Below are 17,966 nucleotides of genomic sequence, written 5' to 3'. Positions count from 1 at the left end.
GGCCGCTACTTCCCTCATGGCTTTCCAGAATCTAATGGCCCTTGACATGCTACTCTCAAAAGAGGGCGGTGTCTGCGCCATGTTTGGTGAGCAATGTTGCACATTTATTCCAAATAATACTGCAGCCGACGGAAGCCTATCCCGGTCCCTTGAGGGTCTGCGGACGTTGAATGGGCAGATGAAGGAACACAGTGGGGTGAACACAGAGGTTTGGACCGAGTGGTTGAACGTGTTCGGAAAATACCGCACCCTGGTTTTCTCGGTCCTGGTCTCCATTGCCGTTTTCTCTGCCATTTTGACCTTGTGTGGATGTTGTTGAATTCCTTGTCTCCGATCCCTAATTAACAGGCTAATTACAACTGCTATCTCTCCACCAGCTGAGACTTTTCCGTTGCTCCAAAGGGATGACCTTTCGATCGACGGGAGTTCTTTCTCTAGTGACAACCCTGTCAGCGAATCTATTGTGGTAAACCTGTCCGATTTGTTTCCTGACTCTGGCTTTGACGATTAAGACTCAATTTCCTCCCGAGTGTAAGTTAGTTCTTGCAAAATGTGATCCCTTGGCTGAAATTTTTTTGAAGTGGCCATATGGGTGATAAGTTAGTCCCCGAGAACTTATGATAAACATTGCCAATCGGATCGGCCGCGCGCAGTGGCTGATCGCAACGGCCGCTCCAAAGCCGCACACTTCCCTTCGGTTGCAATGGCCCATCGGAAATGCTGCACGCTACGACCGCGCGCAATGGCCGATCGCTATGGTCCTCCTGTCGGGCAGAGATGACAAAAAACTGTCTCGTGCACACTAAGTTTACAGCTCCCCGGTCCCTGCAGCCGCTAAAAACCTCCCCTTCCCTCCTCTTTGAAAATGCACATTGTCTGACCAATGAAGCCGCAAAGAAGTCAAGCCGAAGGCTTCCTCTCGGTTGAAATTACAAAAAGTGCAAAGCCCCATTCAGCTACTTTTGGGCTTTTGGCCGGAGGGCAACATTTCCACAGCGGCAATCCAACAGGAGCGCAATGACCGCGAGCAATGGCCGACCGGAACAGCCACGCGCAACGACCGCGTGCAATGGCCGATCGGAACAGCCGCGCGCAACAACCGTGCGCAATGGCCGATCGGAACGGCCATGCAATAAAACCCGATCGCAACAGCCGCGTGCAGTTGCCGCTCCAAAGACTCTCATTTTCTCTCGGTTGAAAGTGCAATGGCATACGACCACGCACAATAGCCGATCGGAACGGCTGCGCGCAATAGCCGATCGGAACGGCCACTTGCAACGACCGCGAGCCATGGCCGATCGGAACGGTGGCCTACATTGGCCAATCGCAATGGCCGTGCGCAACAGACGCTCCAAAGCCGCAGCACAGCGCCACGAGGTCACCGCGGATAGAGGGCGCCACCGCGAGAAGGCCCCGCGACGAGAGAGCGTACGGCGAGAAGGCGCCGTGGCGAGAGGGCGCCGCGCTGCGTCAAAGAAGTGCGCGGGCTGCATGCGCTACGCAAGATACGCGCGCTGTGCCGCCCGCGGTGGCCGTGGAGGCAAGGCAGAGGATAAGGAAGGAAGTGAGTGGAGCACACATTCTACTTGGTCAAGTGCACACCAAGACCGTATTTATTTTTTAAATTTTCACGTGTACCTTGTAGTGGGTGCCAGTTACCAAGCTGGGCCGCCTGGTTAAGGACATGAAGATCAAGTCCCTGGAGGAGATCTATCTTTATTCTCTGCCTATCAAGGTGAGTTCTGTCTGTCTGTGAGTTGTGTAGTTTTTATACTACTGCAAGTTACTGTTTGTGCAGGTGCCACTCACCGAATGGTCCAGGCAGCGTCCTCCTAAACTTTTGTACAGTGAAACTGTTGAAATAAAAGTCTGATAAACATTGCACCCCTTGTACCTTGTCTGTCTCCAAAATTAAACTGGCAAAAATTGTCACAAACAAAATTCTCACTCATATGTTTTTGTTTTGAGCAGTAAGAACTTAATTTGGATGAGCAATGAAATATTAGAATAAGTTTGATATACACGTCTGCTATGACAAATCTACTTAACGCCTTTACATTGGCATTCAACTTCCATGGTGATCATCTGGAATGTGTTTCCATTTTAATTTTAGCAAATGTACAACATTAGTGGTGCCCCTTTTAAGTCAACTGAGGCTACTAAATAACTGTCCCAGGAAAAACTTGCATGATTATCTACTTAATGGATAAAGAGAGACTGTTGATTTAAACCAGTGGTTCCCAAACATTTTCAGGCTAACGCCCCAATGGCTCCCCAGTGAATTCCTAGCGCCCCCCCCCTCTTCTCAAAGTGGCGCATGCGCGCAAGGGACGACGGCTGGAGGTCAATAGCAACTTTTATTTTATGAAAACATATCGCCTGACAACAGTTTAGTTTTGGTATTTTAAAAAAAAAATTATGACGTTGAAAATTCCTGATTTAAAATTCAGACGAGTATTTTCTCCCAAACAAGGTTGAGGGGTAAAGGTCGGAGTTGAAGGCATTGGGCGACCAACAGATGTCAGCAAAAAACCTTAAAAGATTAAAAAATAATAATAAAAAATTAATGAACAATGAATAAACACTTTTTTTATTGAACCAACAGTCACTTATTACATTTGAAACATCTTGCTTTGGACATGTAAGACAAGCATAATTACTGTTCAGCAGGGTTTTTTTTTTTAATAAGATATCACTCCAGCCTCAGCATAGGACTTTTCCAATGAATATCTGGGGGTGGGTTCTCTCCCAATCACTCCCTCATTAATGCTGATAATAAAAATCACCGATTTAAAAAATCTGATTCAATACATTAATAGTAAGTAAGTGCAGCCAAATGACCATCCTCAAGAATCATCACTGAAAAATGGCTACTCATTCACATCAGAGCAGCCAATGAGCATTTTTATCCACCGCTGGTAGGTCTCCATGGGGCATGGCTGGTGATAAAGTGGACTCTTAACAGGGTGCAAATGGCCTAACGGGCCATGTCATGAGAGGCACAAAGAAATCATCCATGTTGGGCATGACAAACGATTTCTGTTGACGACAGCATGTGTTTTGTTTGCTGTTCAAGAAAACACGACTTGTCGAAGTGACACTGACCTGGAACTCTGCTCTGAGCTTTCTCTCAATCCACTCTGTGACTTGAGAGAAGTTGACCTCTCTCTCCCCAAGCATGGGATGCACACAAAGGTCCAACTTGGGAGGTGCCCGGAAACTGTACCTGAAAAAAAAAAAAAAAAATCCAAATGTTTTGCTTGTACCACTTGTATCCCGAGACACAAGAAAGACAGCAAATACCAGATCCTGTCAGAAGGGGGAGGCGGGATGTTAATGGCCAGAGTTCCGGAGAGTTCCAGAACTTCTACGGTGAGCACCAGAGGCATGTTGGTCACCTCGTCTATTTTCTTCCTGATGTACTCATTTTCTCTGGCCTTCTGGAAATATTTGGACTTTGCTAGCTTGTCCATAAAATTCAGAATCTTCCTACTGGTGCTGCCTGCTGAGTTCCTGTTTCAGTGTATGGGTGGTACACATTCTTAGGGTCCAAAATGTTTCACCTCTTCAACGACAATCACCGCAGAGTGTTAACCTACATGTCAGCTGAAGCAGCAGCCGCTGCCGTCTCTGACCCACACGCCTGCGGCTCAGCGGGTAGGACATCGTCTTCATCAACACCGGATGACTCTTCATCGCTGTCCGCTAGTTTAGACAACCTGCGTTTGGACAATATTACGATCTCTACAAGGCACTACTATTATTCATCATTTTTTTAAACCTGTGAAGTCTACATGAACATGTATTTTATAAATGGGCAAATGTACTCAGCCATTGATTTACCGTTCTGGCTGAGCCTCATCTTGATCCTCTTTCCCCAGTCTGCTCAGGTTGATCTTGGTTTGCAGGGTCATTCGAAAGCAGCCGCTATACATGATCCGCAGGTCCAGCCACAGACCTAAAACAAACGTTGACGTGCTCATTGTGAACCTGCGTTGCTGCGCCCGCCTTTACGCCGTGTTTCCGCACCTCTGCTGTCCAGTGTGGGTTTGGAGATGCTGAGAATTTGAGGCAAGCAGGTGCCCATGTCCAGGTCCACCAGGGCTATCTCGCTCATGAAGTACTTTAACTTGAGTGAGACAAACTTCATCTTTTAGGAGAACTTGTCCAAACACAATCGACGCATTAGGATCGCGACTTTTTTACTAGTTTGGAACAAGTTTCGGATGGGTGAGAAAATGCCGCCAACATCGTGGCCCTGTTAGGACGAATTACAATCGATACCAAAGTCTGTAATTTGTCTTTCCCGCTTACCTTGAACTTTGACAGTTTCTGCTGGATCTTGCAGGCAACTACGTTGGTCCAGTATTGATCATGTAGAAAGATCCAGAAGATCCTGCCCGTCATTGAATTCATCCAGGCAGTTTGGCCCCCCGCTGGGTCTCGCTCTGCTTCACAATCTGCACTTGACTGGGCTCGAGCTCCTTCGGTGCCATCGGACGGCGTCTGTTCAAAATGTCCACAATGTGAAAGAGGAGTCGTATTTCTGACGATCATGTACGCTTGTGAATTTGGAGTCTCACTTGATTGAGAGCACCTTTTACATTTTAGGTAATCGCTAAGTCAACTTTGGGCATGCTGCTCATTGACCTTTTTCTGAGCAGGGGGCTTTCCCAAATCGCCGCCACTCACGTCAGTGTCTTCAATGCGGCCGCAACCGTCCGAGTCAACCAGCTGCGTCATGTAGGCTGTGTAGTCCAGCAATTTTCTGGCCCATATTGGCTCTGGGAGGTTAGGATGCTCCTCTCTGCTGCCTTCACCAGCATCTCCACCCACAGGTGTCAGGAGTGAGAGAAAGGACGAGACTGAAAGTGTCTCCACTGTCACTAATGTCTGTTTTTCTTTATCTCAAAGACGGAACAAATAAATCTCTTCTCAAGGCACTGCTGTATCTTTAAAGTGCAATGTGCCTAATGAAGTGTCTGCTTACCTGTGATCTCAGCGATTGTGGCGCCAAGGGTGGAAGCAGACCGGAGGTTCTCAAACCATTCCTCCTTCTCTCGTCCCGTGCGGGCAAACATGTAGAGGGTAACGGGAGGTGCGTTATGCTCAGGGATGGTAGCATTTCTTTTTGACCCCTCTGCCTTCTGCCCTTCCTCCACATTCTCCTCCCCAACTTCCCCCTCAGCCAGAGTGACGCAGATGGGGTATTTCTTGTTCCAGAGCCTCTTCCGAGCCAAACAGGGAGGTGCGAGAGTTACCTATTGTTGGCAATCAACAGAAGGGACTTTGTACTGCTGACGCGAAGGCCCGCTATGGCATCGGTGCAGCGAGATGGACCAACCCGGGAGTTTGCCAGCTGGTAGGTACGCGAAGGCCAGCAGGGGCTCTCTTGGGTCGGCCCATCGGATGGTTGCAGGTAGGACAGCTGCAGCCGACTGCCTGCCAGGCTCGCAAAGACGGGATGTGTGGCAGAGCGGTGGAAGGTCTCGGTATTGTAGCTCGCTGTTTGAGTCAGCCAACCCTGAAATACATTCAGATACAAGAAAAGTAAAAAAAACGGTTGTTCTTTTCACTGTTAATAATATGGATTTTTACCTCAAAGGTTTCTGCTGCCGTGGGCCGGCCATCCAGTGGTTGTCTATTCGTGGGTTTGGTGTAGCACGATTTTCTTGTGGAGCCGGAGCATTGGGCAGCGAGTACAAAGGCGAGCGCCAAGCCCACAATGAATCCGCAGACGACCCCCACTGACACACCGGTCACGTAAGAGGCGAAAGGCACGGTGGACAACACATAAAGCACCAGGCCTGCCAAGAAGATCCAGTAATTCTGAAAGGATGTGTCCGGCAAACCGGCACCATACATTCCGCGCCGTTGTGCAGCACTCGATTTGTTTGGCAGGAGCGCGGCCTTTTTCATATCAGCGCAGGTAGGAATGCCGTCTCTATTCGACTGCCCCTGTTCTGGAGACACAATGGAGCTCCACCGACGTCTTCTCACGTGAGCACCGCATCCGTCGCCTTCGGATGTCCTCTGGGATGTTAGGTCTGCATCTTCTCGTCCCGCTGTGCCGGCCACACCCAAACTCCAGCTCTCCTCACTACGCGTGATTTGATTGACCTTGCTCTGAAACTCTTGCGGGGCCTTAGAGTGCTCTCTACATCGGTTCTCTGTCATGGGGTCTGTGGGATGGGGTGTTTGTTGGTCATTTTGCTCATTTGAGAATCCACCTGCGGGCTGGGTGTCTGCTGTCTCGGTCTTTGTGTTCATCAATGGATGCAACTCAAGCCTTGAGTCTGGCTCAGAGATGTTGGCATCCCCTGCAACCTTGCGGGAGACCTGAGGTTTTCCTCTCAGGTCTATTGAGGATAATTTGAACAGGCTGGCAGCCGGAAAAATGCCCGAGGAGGATGATGTGGACAAATCGTCAGAAGAGGCCAGACAGGATGTTGGATGAGGCAGATGGTAGCTTAATGGGCTCTGGTCAGGCTCCATCTCCAAAGGCTTGTCTTTGGAGAAGGCCACTGTGGGACCCTCCTTGTTGTAGTTCATGTTTAAGAAGAGCTTACGCTCTTCCATACTGCTTAGGAAAAGTTAGTCCAAGAAGAATGGCAAAGATGAAATCAATTCACGGCCCACTGGAGCGAGCATCACCCTGAAAAACGTGACCATAAACCCTATTAGGTGACACTTGCGGGATTAAAGCATTAACAGTTCAAAACGCAGACATCCAACGTCAGATTAAAGAAATTAAATCCCATCACTCATTTTAAAATACTTGCAATAGCGCAGACACTGTTCAAATAGTCAAAACAGAATTATCAAGGTGGGAACGTTGCACAGACCTCTCCTGCGCTGCATCCTCCATCCAGAATGATAACAAAATGTAAAAGGCTTCTGCCCTTGTACCCTTGCCATTTGCTTTGGAAACATAATTCTGAATTTCCCGTCCTGGAAAATGTGTAACTACCTGTGACAGTCAAGTGGGGAAGATCTTGACGGCGTGTCACGGAGCAGGGACGAGAGACAGATGAATAAACTCAGCCGAATGTCCCAACTGCCCCAGAATTTTGCGAAGAAACTCTTGGCGTGTGCCGTAAAAAACTGCACGTACGTAAAAAAAAAAACCCAAAAAACTTCAGCGACTCGTCTTTGTTACTCAGGTTACCCTTTCCCCCACGCAAAAAAGAAATTACAGGAGGGCTACTTTAGCGCTCGTCTTTTATTTCTTTTCGGCGTCATACCAAAGCGTTACAGTGTCGTCTCTTTGTGTCCTTTCAGCGGGCGTCAAACCCAAGCATCATAATATGATTATTGGTCTCCAGAGATCACAAACATAGGTTTGAAACTCGGGTTATAGTTTCAATGTCGGAGTTAAAACTCGGCTTGCAGTTTCCAAATGCCATACGTAATTGGTGTTGTAAAAATTTGCTTTAACGATTGAAGTGGAAGAAAAAAAAAAGCTTACAGCACCTGGTATTCCCAGGCGGTCTCCCTTCCAAGTACTAATCAGGCCCGACCCTGATTAGCTTCCGAAATCGGGCGTTCTCAGGGTAGTAAGCCACTGTGTGTCTCGAAATATTGCAATTTATAGACACAATCGCCCCTGAAACATGGCTTTAATGAAAAGTTACTGACAGCTTTTTATGTGGTAGCACGTATTTGCCATTGCGAATTGCATTTTGCTGTATCAAAGTAAATGTCATGAAAAGTGGAAAAACCCTACATGGAAGCGCAATGTGCTGTTTTGGGTTCTTTTACAAATAAAGACTGCTGCTTTGAGTTCGCAGGGAGCCAGCCTCTTTATTCACTGTTCATAGTCTGCTCTCTAGCGGTTAAAGACGTGAACTACAATGCTATGAATGACACCACAGAATATAGGTTTGAAACTCGGGTTATAGTTTCAATGTCGGAGTTAAAACTCGGCTTGCAGTTTCCGAATGCCATACGTTGTAAAAATTGTGTTGTAAAAATTTGCTTTAACGATTGAAGTGGAAGAAAAAAAAAACCTTATAGCACCTGGTATTCCCAGGCGGTCTCCGATCCAAGTACTAACCGGGTTCTGCCCTGTTTAGCTTCCCGAGATCGGACGAGATCGGGCGTCCTCAGGGTAGTATGGCCATAAGTTTGACCGGCGGGCCGAACCAGGAGCAGATGGATATAGTATTTGTGTGAAGTAAGAGAAATGACATGTAAAGGTCATTCATTGCACAAAAGGTTACTTTTAATAGGTAGTAAAGCATGGATATTCAAAAAAAGCTTTTTGAAAACAAATGCACTTATTAACAGCATTAAAAAAAGATTTCACCCAAAAAATACTATCAGTGATTCTCATTAAATACGAGACTGTTATTATGAATAATAGTTTTCATCACTTCCGCACCTCCAGGTCAGATTTATGAAATATGTTTATCTAATGAGGCGAAATCACATCAAACGGCAAACATTCTGACAGAATACATCATCTTGAAGAATCAGTGAAAGAATACATCTGCATAAAGTATTAAAGAAATCAATAGTATTGTTGGTCTCCCTTTTTTACAGGTACAGGTCGGAAGTTGACCTTCTGACCACGTGGTGCAGGGACAACAACCTCCTGCTGAACGTCAGTAAGACCAAGGAAATCATTGTGGACTTCCGGAAGGGTCACACAACACACCTGCCGCTGATCATCGACGGTGCTGTGGTGGAGAGGGTGAGCTGCACCAAGTTCCTGGGGGTGCACATCAGTGAGGACCTCTCCTGGTCCGCGAACACCTCGTCACTGGCAAAGAAAGCTCAGCGCCGCCTGTATTTCCTGCGGAAGCTCAGGCGTGCATGTGCTCCTCAGGCAGTCCTGTCTACATTCTACCGTGGCACCATTGAGAGCGTCCTCACCAGTTGCATCGCTGTCTGGGGTGGTAACTGCACTGAACAGAACTTGAAGGCCCTGCAGCGCATAGTGAATACGGCTGGTAAGATTATTGGTGCTTCGCTTCCCTCCCTGAAGGACATTTACACCTCCCATCTCGCCCGCAAGGCAACCTCGATTGCCAGAGATGTGAGTCACCCGGCTCACTCCTTGTTTGACCTTCTGCCCTCTGGGAAGAGGTACAGGAGCCTGCGCTCCCGCACCACCAGACTCGCCAACAGCTTCTTTCTCCAGGCTGTTAGGGCCCTGAACTCGCTACCCCCTTCTGCGTAGCGTGCGGCACTGTTGCGCTATTTTCGGGAATGTCTGCTGTACGCGTTTTTACGCTCCTCTTAATTAATTATTTATTTATTTATTGTTGTGTTATTTATTCATTATTTATTCAGCACGCTTTTGTTATACTTGTTTACTGTTTGTCTGTTGTGAGCCATGTCTTGTCACCGTGGGATAGGGGGGAACGAAATTTCGGTTTCTTTGTGTGTCTTTGGCATGTGGAGAAATTGACAATAAAGCTGACTTTGACTTTGACTTTTTGCTAGGGCATCATGGTCTGGAGTAAAATTTGTCGTGGTAATTCTTAGGATAGAGCCGAGGTATCCGTCCATTAACCTAAATCTGTGACGGGCTTTGGTCAACAAAGTTCATGTGGCTGAGCGTCTGCGGCTGAGCGTCTGCTCACACACGTAGGTCGAGCCAAATGGTCCACTCTTTTTGTAAACACTCCGCACTCAGTGTCCACCTTTCTTTTCCTCGGGCCACTCATTTTAATGGAAGGATTCCAGGGGAAGGTTTGTGGGTGGCGTTAGCGTAAAACCTTATCTGAAAGCTCAGTGCGCGAATTCCGAGAATGCTGACGTCACAGCCCACACTCGAAATTTGGCACTGATGGAAATAGAGCGCGGAGTGCGCCGGGTCCGTACTACTTCGTACGTACACGCACTTGTGAGTGCGCACCGAGCTTTCTGACACGGCTTCCGGGAGTAAATGCGCGAGCGGACGGTTCCCCATCTTTTGGGGAAACATAGTAATTACAATAAAAATGACCCAAACAATTTTTAATAATACAATTTATTCAGGTTTGGCGGGCCGGATTAAAAGGCCCCGTGGGCCGGATGTGGCCCGCGGGCCGTAGTTTGCCCATGTCTGCTTTAGTATCTACTAAAAGTAAAAACGTGTTATGCAATGACCTTTACATGTCATATATATTACTTCACACAAACACTAAATCCATCTGTTCCTGGTTCGGCCCCCCGGTCAAAATTTAGAACCCAATTCGGCCCGCAAGTCAGAAAGTTTGCCCACCCCTGAGTTAGACTGAACTGCTATCTGTCACTATGTTGCTGTTTAATCGTTCAAACACTGTGGCTATATTAACTAATTTCTGTAGTTAATCTGATGTATATATTATATAGTGTTTTTTGTCATTTGTCTGTAACTTTGTGTTTCTTACAATGAACAAATCAGCTTTGAAAAGTGACCCAAATGAAGCTCCTCCTCATAGGCACAAAATCCTCCCATAATAAAACTGGATCCGTCTCACTCACCATTGACTCCTCAACCATCACTTCCTCCCCTCTGGCATACGACCTCAGCGTTATCTTCGACCCTACACTATCCTTCCACCCTCATGTTAGCTCAGTTGTCAAGACCTCCTACTTCCACCACCGCCGCATCGTCAAAATCCGACACTGCCTCTTTCAAATCAAATCAAATGTAATTTTACTTGGAAAGTTTGAGCATGCCTAACAAGGGATTTGACTCCGGTACATCTCCTTCTCACTCACCATTGACTCCTCAACCATCACTTCCTCCCCTCTGGCATACGACCTCAGCGTTATCTTCGACCCTACACTATCCTTCCACCCTCATGTTAGCTCAGTTGTCAAGACCTCCTACTTCCACCACCGCCGCATTGTCAAAATCCGACACTGCCTCTTTCAAATCAAATCAAATGTAATTTTACTTGGAAAGTTTGAGCATGCCTAACAAGGGATTTGACTCCGGTACATCTCCTTCTCTGTACAACATTTAGGTAGCTAATAACATTCAGGACGGCATGTGCAAAAATTGACAATTATTCTCAAACATCCCCTGATCTTAAACTCCCAAGGAAAAACTCAAAATGTCTACTAGAGGAAATGAGAAACATTGGGAAGAGACCACAGATGGGAGGATCTCTCTTCCAGGATGACCAGACTGCAATGGATGCAGAGAGGACACAGTACAAATACGATAGACAATTCAAAGATGAAGCGTTGAGAGCAGGATGTTATTGCACATCAAAGTCTCTGAGACTCTAAGAGTGGTGAGTTCATCAGAGTGACAGCCTGGGGGAAGAAGCTGTCTGTCTGCTGGTTTTGGCGTACAGCGCTCTGTACCGCCGTCCGGAAGGGAGTAGTTCAGACTGCAACCGGTCCTGGACAGGTACAAGTCCCGGATAGATGAGAGGTTGGTCCCGATTATATTTTCTGGAGTCCTGACTGTCCGTTGCAGTCTGTGCTTGTCTTGTTTGGTGGCTGATCCAAACCAAACAGTGATGGAGGTGCGGAGGATGGACTGGATGATGGTAGGAAAGAAGGTCTTCAGCAGCACCTGTGGCAGGTCAAACTTCCTGAGCTGTCTCAGAAAGTACAGCCTCTGCTGGGCTTTCTTCCGGATAGAGTCTATGTGGCTGGTCCATTTCAGAACCCGAGAGATTGTGGATCCCAGGAACTTGAAGGTGTCTGTGGAGAGAATAGTATTTCTGTGGATAATCTCCATGGTCTTGAGCGGGTTCAGCTCTAGGTGGTTTTGGCTGCACCGGTGGACCAGCCACTCCACCTCCTGTCTGTACACAGTCTCGTCACCGTCCCGGATCAGTCCGATGACATTGTCGTCCACATACTTTAGGAGCTTCACAGAAAAGTCGCCTGAGGAGCAATCGTTCGTGTGGAGAGAGAAGAGCAGTGGGGAAGGTATGCACGCCTAGGGGGCGCCAGTATTGGTGGTCTGGGTGTCGGATGTGATGGTCCCCAGCCTCACACGCTGTCTCCTGTTTGTCAAAAAGTTGGTGAATATGACAGATGGAGGTAAGCACCACGATCTGGATGAGCTTCTGGTGGAGGATGTCAGGAGTGATGGTATTGAACGTCAAGCTGAAGTCCACGAACAAGATCCTGGCGTACGTCCCTGGGGTGTCCTGGTGGTGCAGAATGTGGTGCAGCCCCATGTTGACCGCATTGTCCACTAACCTTTCCCTGCCACTGAATCCTTCATCCATGCTTTCATCTCGTCCAACATGTCGCCGCGCCAATAGAGAGCCTCGACAAGAGAGCAATGCGCAGTGCGGCACCCTCTCGGCGCAGCGTGGTGCCCTGTTTGGCACCGCACGGCACTGCGCGGCACCGCGCGGCACAGCGCTGCACCGCGCGGGACCGCGCTGCACCGCGCGGGATGATAGGGCGCTGCACCGAGAAGTCGACTGAGGCTCCGCGATCTCCTCCGCGGTGCTTATAAACAGCCGATCCGCTCGGCTGGAGCTATTTCCGGCCACTGCGCATGCGCACGGCCTCCCGGAATTTGAACACATTTCGTCAATAAATTTCGCATATTTCTGATTGAATTTTGAAGTTTAATATAATGCAACAATTGAGCTCGACTTATACAAAGGATATATTATAAAATCGTAAATTTCCGTCGAATTTTAGGGGGTCGACTTATACACCGAGTCGACTTATACACCGGCAAATACGGTAATTGACGAAACACAAAGACATACCGTATTTGCCGGTGTATTGGTCGACCTTTTTCGATCCAAAATCGACCGAAAAAAATCGACCTCGACTTATACACCGAGTCATAAAATTTAACTTCGTATTCATCGCTTCAAATGTGATGGTAACCAAGGCCGTTTCTCATGCATCTCATTGTGCGTTGCACTTAGAAAATTTGAACCGGGCGGCGTGCGCGAGTGCGCGGCCCGCTGGAAGTCGAATGAGGCGCCGCCACCACCTCCGCGGTGCTTATAAACAGCCGATCCGCTCGGCGGGGGCTATTTTCGGCCACTTGGCTCGTGCGCACGGCCTCCCGGATGTGCCGGGCGGGTGCGCGAGCTCGCCGGCCGCTGGAAGTCGAATGAGACGCCGCGACCACCTCCGCGGTGCTTATAAACAGCCGATCCGCTCGGCGGGGGCTATTTTCGGCCACTTGGCTCGTGCGCACGGCCTCCCGGATGTGCCGGGCGGGTGCGCGAGCTCGCCGGCCGCTGGAAGTCGAATGAGGCGCCGCCACCACCTCCGCGGTGCTTATAAACAGCCGATCCGCTCGGCGGGGGCTATTTTCGGCCACTTGGCTCGTGCGCACGGCCTCCCGGATGTGCCGGGCGGGTGCGCGAGCTCGCCGGCCGCTGGAAGTCGAATGAGGCGCCGCCACCACCTCCGCGGTGCTTATAAACAGCCGATCCGCTCGGCGGGGGCTATTTTCGGCCACTTGGCTCGTGCGCACGGCCTCCCGGATGTGCCGGGCGGGTGCGCGAGCTCGCCGGCCGCTGGAAGTCGAATGAGACGCCGCGACCACCTCCGCGGTGCTTATAAACAGCCGATCCGCTCGGCGGGGGCTATTTTCGGCCACTTGGCTCGTGCGCACGGCCTCCCGGATGTGCCGGGCGGGTGCGCGAGCTCGCCGGCCGCTGGAAGTCCAATGAGGCGCCGCGATCTCCTCCGCGGTGCTTATAAAGTGCCGATCCGCTCGGCTTGGAGCTATTTCCGGCCTCCCGTTGGTGCCGGGTGGCGTGCGCGAGCTCGCCGGCCGCGATCTCCTCCGCGGTGCTTATAAACAGCCGCATGCGCACGGCCTCCCGGAATTTGAACACATTTCGTCAATAAATTTCGCATATTGAATTTTGAAGTTTAATATAATGCAACAATTGAGCTCGACTTATACAAAGGATATATCATAAAATCGTAAATTTCCGTCGAATTTTAGGGGGTCGACTTATACACCGAGTCGACCTGTACACCGGCAAATACGGTATTAGTCGTGTAGGGTGACTGGAATGGAAAGATAGGAAAGGATGCCTTCAACGACTGGAAAAGTACATGTGGACCCTACTGTAATGACAGAGGGCTGCGGCTCCTTGAATTTGCCAGCTTGAATGAACTTAAAATCATGAACACTCTGGGGCCACACAAGAAATCAAGAAGAATGACCTGGCTCAGCCCAGGAGGACTTTACCAAAGCCAAATTGACTATATCATGATCCAACAACGCTTCAAATCTAGTGTAAACATCGCACGGACAAGAACGTTCCCAGGAGCAGATATTGGAAGTGACCACAGCCTCGTAATGATGACCTTTTCCCTACGTCTGAAAAAGATCCAGAAAGCTGGGGGCACCAGACTAAAATTCAACCTAGAAAAGCTGAAAGATCCTACCATTTTGGAATCCTTCAAGGCCAACATCGGAGGAAAATTTGCACCACTACTCGCATTGAATGAAGATGTAGATGTAGAATCTTTAACACACTCCTTTACCTCAGCCATCACTGAAACAGCTAGTGACATTATCGAAAAACACCGCCCGAAGAAGAAACCATGGATAACTGACGAAATACTGGAGCTATGTGATAAACGCAGAGAGCTGAGATGGAAAAAGAACACAACAGAGGGCCTGACACAAAGACCAACCTACGAGTTAAAAAAGAAATAAACCAAGCTAGAGAAGCGTGGATTGGAGACCAGTGCAAAGATATTGAAGACAGCCTACTCAAAAACAACAGTAAAAAGGCTTTCCAGACAATCAAAGACCTCACCTCCACAAAGCAATCAAGGACTACAATAATACAAGACTCCAAAGGGAATTGCTTAACTGAAGAAGCACAAGTGAGAAAGAGATGGACAGAATACTGCTCCAAACTATACACACATAAAATAAAAGGCAACCCAAAAGTCCTTACTGCCCCTGCAGCAACAAACAATCACAAGGACCCTATACTGCGAGAAGAAATAGTTACACAGTCTGTACAATAGTACAGTCACTAAAACCAGGAAAATCACCAGGCGTGGATAACATCACAGCGGAACTGATCAAGGCGGGGGGTGACCCGATCATAGATGCACTTTTACTTATCTGCAACAAAATCTGGACAACAGGCGAGTGGCCAACATCATGGACACAATCACTTATTATCACCCTTCTCAAAAAAGGCAACGTCCAGCTCTGCCAAAACTACCGCACTATCAGCCTCATCAGCCATCCCAGTAGGGTAATGCTAAAAGTTATATTAAGAAGACTAATGCCCCAAGCCGAAAAGATAATAGCAGAAGAACGGGCTGGATTCAGACCAGGTCGCAGCACCACAGAACAAATATTCAATCTTCGGATACTGTGCGAAAAGTACCAGCAACACCAACAGGATCTTTACCACGTATTCATCGACTTTAAGAAGGCATTCGACCACGTGTGGCATGAAGCGCTTTGGGCAACCATGAAACTCTATAACATCAATGAGAATATAATTGTAGTCATTGAGAACTTATACAAGACAGCCACAAGCGCGGTATACCTACAAAACAACAATAGGAGTGCGTCAAGGTTGCTTGCTGTCCCCCATGCTCTTCAACATCTTCCTTGAAAGAATAATGACAGAGGCCCTTGAACAACATGAAGGCTCAGTGAGCATTGGAGGCAGAAAGATCACCAATCTCCGCTTTGCAGATGATATTGATGGTCTTGCCGGCGACGAACAAGAACTAGTCAACCTGATCCACCGATTAGAAGAGACAGCCACAGACTATGGCATGGAGATAAGTGCAGAAAAAACAAAACTAATGACCAACAACCCCAATGTATTCACCGGAGACATCAAGATTAACAACCAGACCCTAGAGGTAGTCAACAACTTTAAATACCTAGGTGCTGTGGTCTCAGATGAAGGATCTAAACCCGAAATACTTGCCAGGATTGCCCAAACAACAAATGCAATGACCAAGCTGAAGACCATCTGGAACAACAAAAATATCTCTACCAGCCTGAAGATCAGACTAATGCGCTCCCTAGTAATCTCAATCTTTCTATATGCTTGTGAATCCTGGACCCTAACAGCAGACACTGAAAAGCGAATCAAGGCACTGGAAATGCGATGCTACAGAAGACTCTTTGGAATATCTTACAAAGACCACATCACAAACGAAGAGGTAAAATCATATGTGAAGACTGCAATAGGACCATACGTCGCCCTACTAACGACAGTCAAAAGGTGGAAACTGGAATGGTACGGCCATGTCACAAGATCAACAGGTCTTGCCAAGGCGATCCTGCAAGGCACAGTGAACGGAGGCAGAAAGAGAGGGAGACAGAAAAAGAGATGGAAGGACAACATAAAGGATTGGACAGGCCTAAAAACATACGAGATATTGAGAACAGTGGAGAACAGAGAGGAATGGAGAAAACTGACTGTCAAATCCTCAGCGGTGCCCCAATGGACAAAGGTCTAAGGGATTGGAAGTGGAAGTGGAAGTAAGGGTCACACCAAATTCATTTTTCTTAGAAGACGAAGAAGAAGAAGAAGAAGGTATAGTTCGACCTTGGGCACTTAGATTGTGGCCTAAATATTTAATTTCAGTGGACCACAGTTGAAGGTTGTTCTTGCTGACCTTGTGGCCTTCACTTGCCAAGTGATGCAACACTGCAAGTGTGTCTTTCTGGCAAGAGGCAAAATCAGGAGATGCTATTAAAATGTCATCAACATATAGCAGGATTTGACTTCCCATTGGCGGGACAAATTTAGCCATGCTGGCTGCCATCACCTGCGAGTAAATTGTTGGGCTTTCACAATACCCTTGTGGTAACCTTGTAAAGGTGTACCTCGAGCCAGCATATGTAAATGCAAACCAAAACTGATTCTCTTCTGCAATAGGGACAGAGAAAAAAGCATTGGTAATGTCAATCACTGAAAAGATGTTCGCATCAGGTGTCAATGAATTCAACAAGGTATGCGGGTCAGGGACACAAGGTGCTCTCTGGATAACAGCATTGTTTACAGCCTGCAAGTCTTTCACCATTCTCCACCCCACAGAAGGGGGTGCCTTCTTTACAGGGAAAATTGGAGTATTGCAAGGAGAATCCGGGCAAGGAACAATGACACCTGCTTTTAACAAATCAGAAATAACAGGTGCGATACCCTGTAAGGCATCAGGTTTTAAAGGATACTGCCTCACACAAGGGCGGTATTCAGTTCTAGGTCTTATGACAACAGGAAGCTCCCCTTTCACTAAACCAACGTCAGAAGGACCCGCAGACCAAAGATGACTTGGGACCTCAGCGAGGATGTGCTCGTCATTGAATGTCAACACAAAATCTCAAAATGAGGGTATTTGTTCAACACAAGGATCAGCGTGCATTCCACATATAAATGACAAGTCTTGAGTCATATTTAGTTTAAAGAGCTTGGTGGAAGGACTATAAAAGGAGTCAGGATTAAACTGAGTCCAGTCAGAAGCTGCCAAGGCATCACCAGCCATAAATCCCAAACTTTGCCACGTTGCAGTGTGAGGCCTGTAGAGAGAGATGTGGACTTGATCGAGACAGCCCCGTGAAAAGGGTTTCTTTATATGCCTTGGCCAAGGACTTGTCCTGTATCGAAGAAGTCAGCTGGTCTGAAGAGATCCCGGACGAGCCCCCAATTTCTGTCAGGTAAATTCTCTGACTGAATAGATTTACAGCAATCTGACTACACTAAAAATCTGTTTGCACTCTTCGCTCTTTTTATGTGGAATGCCCGACCCACAATGTGACTAGCCCCTAAGGAGGTGGGGAGAAGGCGTGGACTTTGTCTCATTAGAGAAGAAACGAGATTGATGTGAACCAAGAAGTCACAGACAAGATGTCATGAGAAACAAAACGAATACAAGGACCAAATGCCATGTGCAGACATCAACAAAATAGTTTGAGCTATCAACAACTTTCTTGGATTCCCAGAGGTGTAGAAGGTCAGGAAGCTCCAGACAGCATCGTTTGACTTGTTGTTGACTGGTGGGCGTCTGCGAGACGAAACAGCAAGCATTCTGTGCAATAATAT

At 47.9% G+C, this 17,966-nt stretch overlaps 1 protein-coding gene, 1 long non-coding RNA gene and 1 pseudogene across 11 annotated transcripts; 1 reads left to right on the top strand and 2 right to left on the bottom strand.

The window, feature by feature from the left end:
* Positions 1-1,144: 1,144 nt before the first annotated feature.
* On the top strand, positions 1,145-1,882 carry LOC148383170 (uncharacterized). Its single transcript, XR_015853565.1, has 3 exons — positions 1,145-1,564; positions 1,646-1,735; positions 1,799-1,882. It is a non-coding gene; the product is annotated as an uncharacterized LOC148383170 (long non-coding RNA).
* A 456-nt stretch (positions 1,883-2,338) lies between these two features.
* On the bottom strand, positions 2,339-7,751 carry LOC148383169 (testis-expressed protein 2-like). Of its 10 annotated transcripts, none has more exons than XM_088358656.1 (12): positions 6,971-7,406; positions 5,599-6,655; positions 5,345-5,524; positions 4,991-5,261; positions 4,651-4,907; positions 4,315-4,506; positions 4,030-4,129; positions 3,844-3,958; positions 3,600-3,719; positions 3,304-3,513; positions 3,106-3,226; positions 2,339-2,533 (listed from the first exon to the last, which is right to left on the bottom strand). In XM_088358656.1, exons 2-12 carry the CDS (start codon positions 6,577-6,579, stop codon positions 2,522-2,524), a joined length of 2,559 nt encoding a protein of 852 aa, XP_088214782.1. In that variant the 5' UTR covers positions 6,580-6,655; positions 6,971-7,406; the 3' UTR covers positions 2,339-2,521. The 10 variants fall into 10 exon arrangements, with proteins under 10 accessions (XP_088214782.1, XP_088214779.1, XP_088214778.1 ...); XM_088358653.1 differs by lacking the exons at positions 2,339-2,533; positions 6,971-7,406 and adding exons at positions 2,575-3,039; positions 7,474-7,751; XM_088358652.1 differs by lacking the exon at positions 2,339-2,533 and adding an exon at positions 2,575-3,039 and having other exon boundaries at positions 6,846-7,403.
* Positions 7,752-8,007: 256 nt separating this feature from the next.
* LOC148383168 (5S ribosomal RNA) lies at positions 8,008-8,127 on the bottom strand (annotated as a pseudogene).
* Between the last annotated feature and the right edge of the window lie 9,839 nt (positions 8,128-17,966).

Source organism: Syngnathus floridae, chromosome 17 (assembly GCF_059516105.1).
Source record: "Syngnathus floridae isolate MCC-2025c chromosome 17, RoL_Sflo_1.0, whole genome shotgun sequence".
NCBI classification, from domain to species: domain Eukaryota; kingdom Metazoa; phylum Chordata; class Actinopteri; order Syngnathiformes; family Syngnathidae; genus Syngnathus; species Syngnathus floridae.
This window is presented reverse-complemented; position numbering and strand designations above follow the sequence as displayed.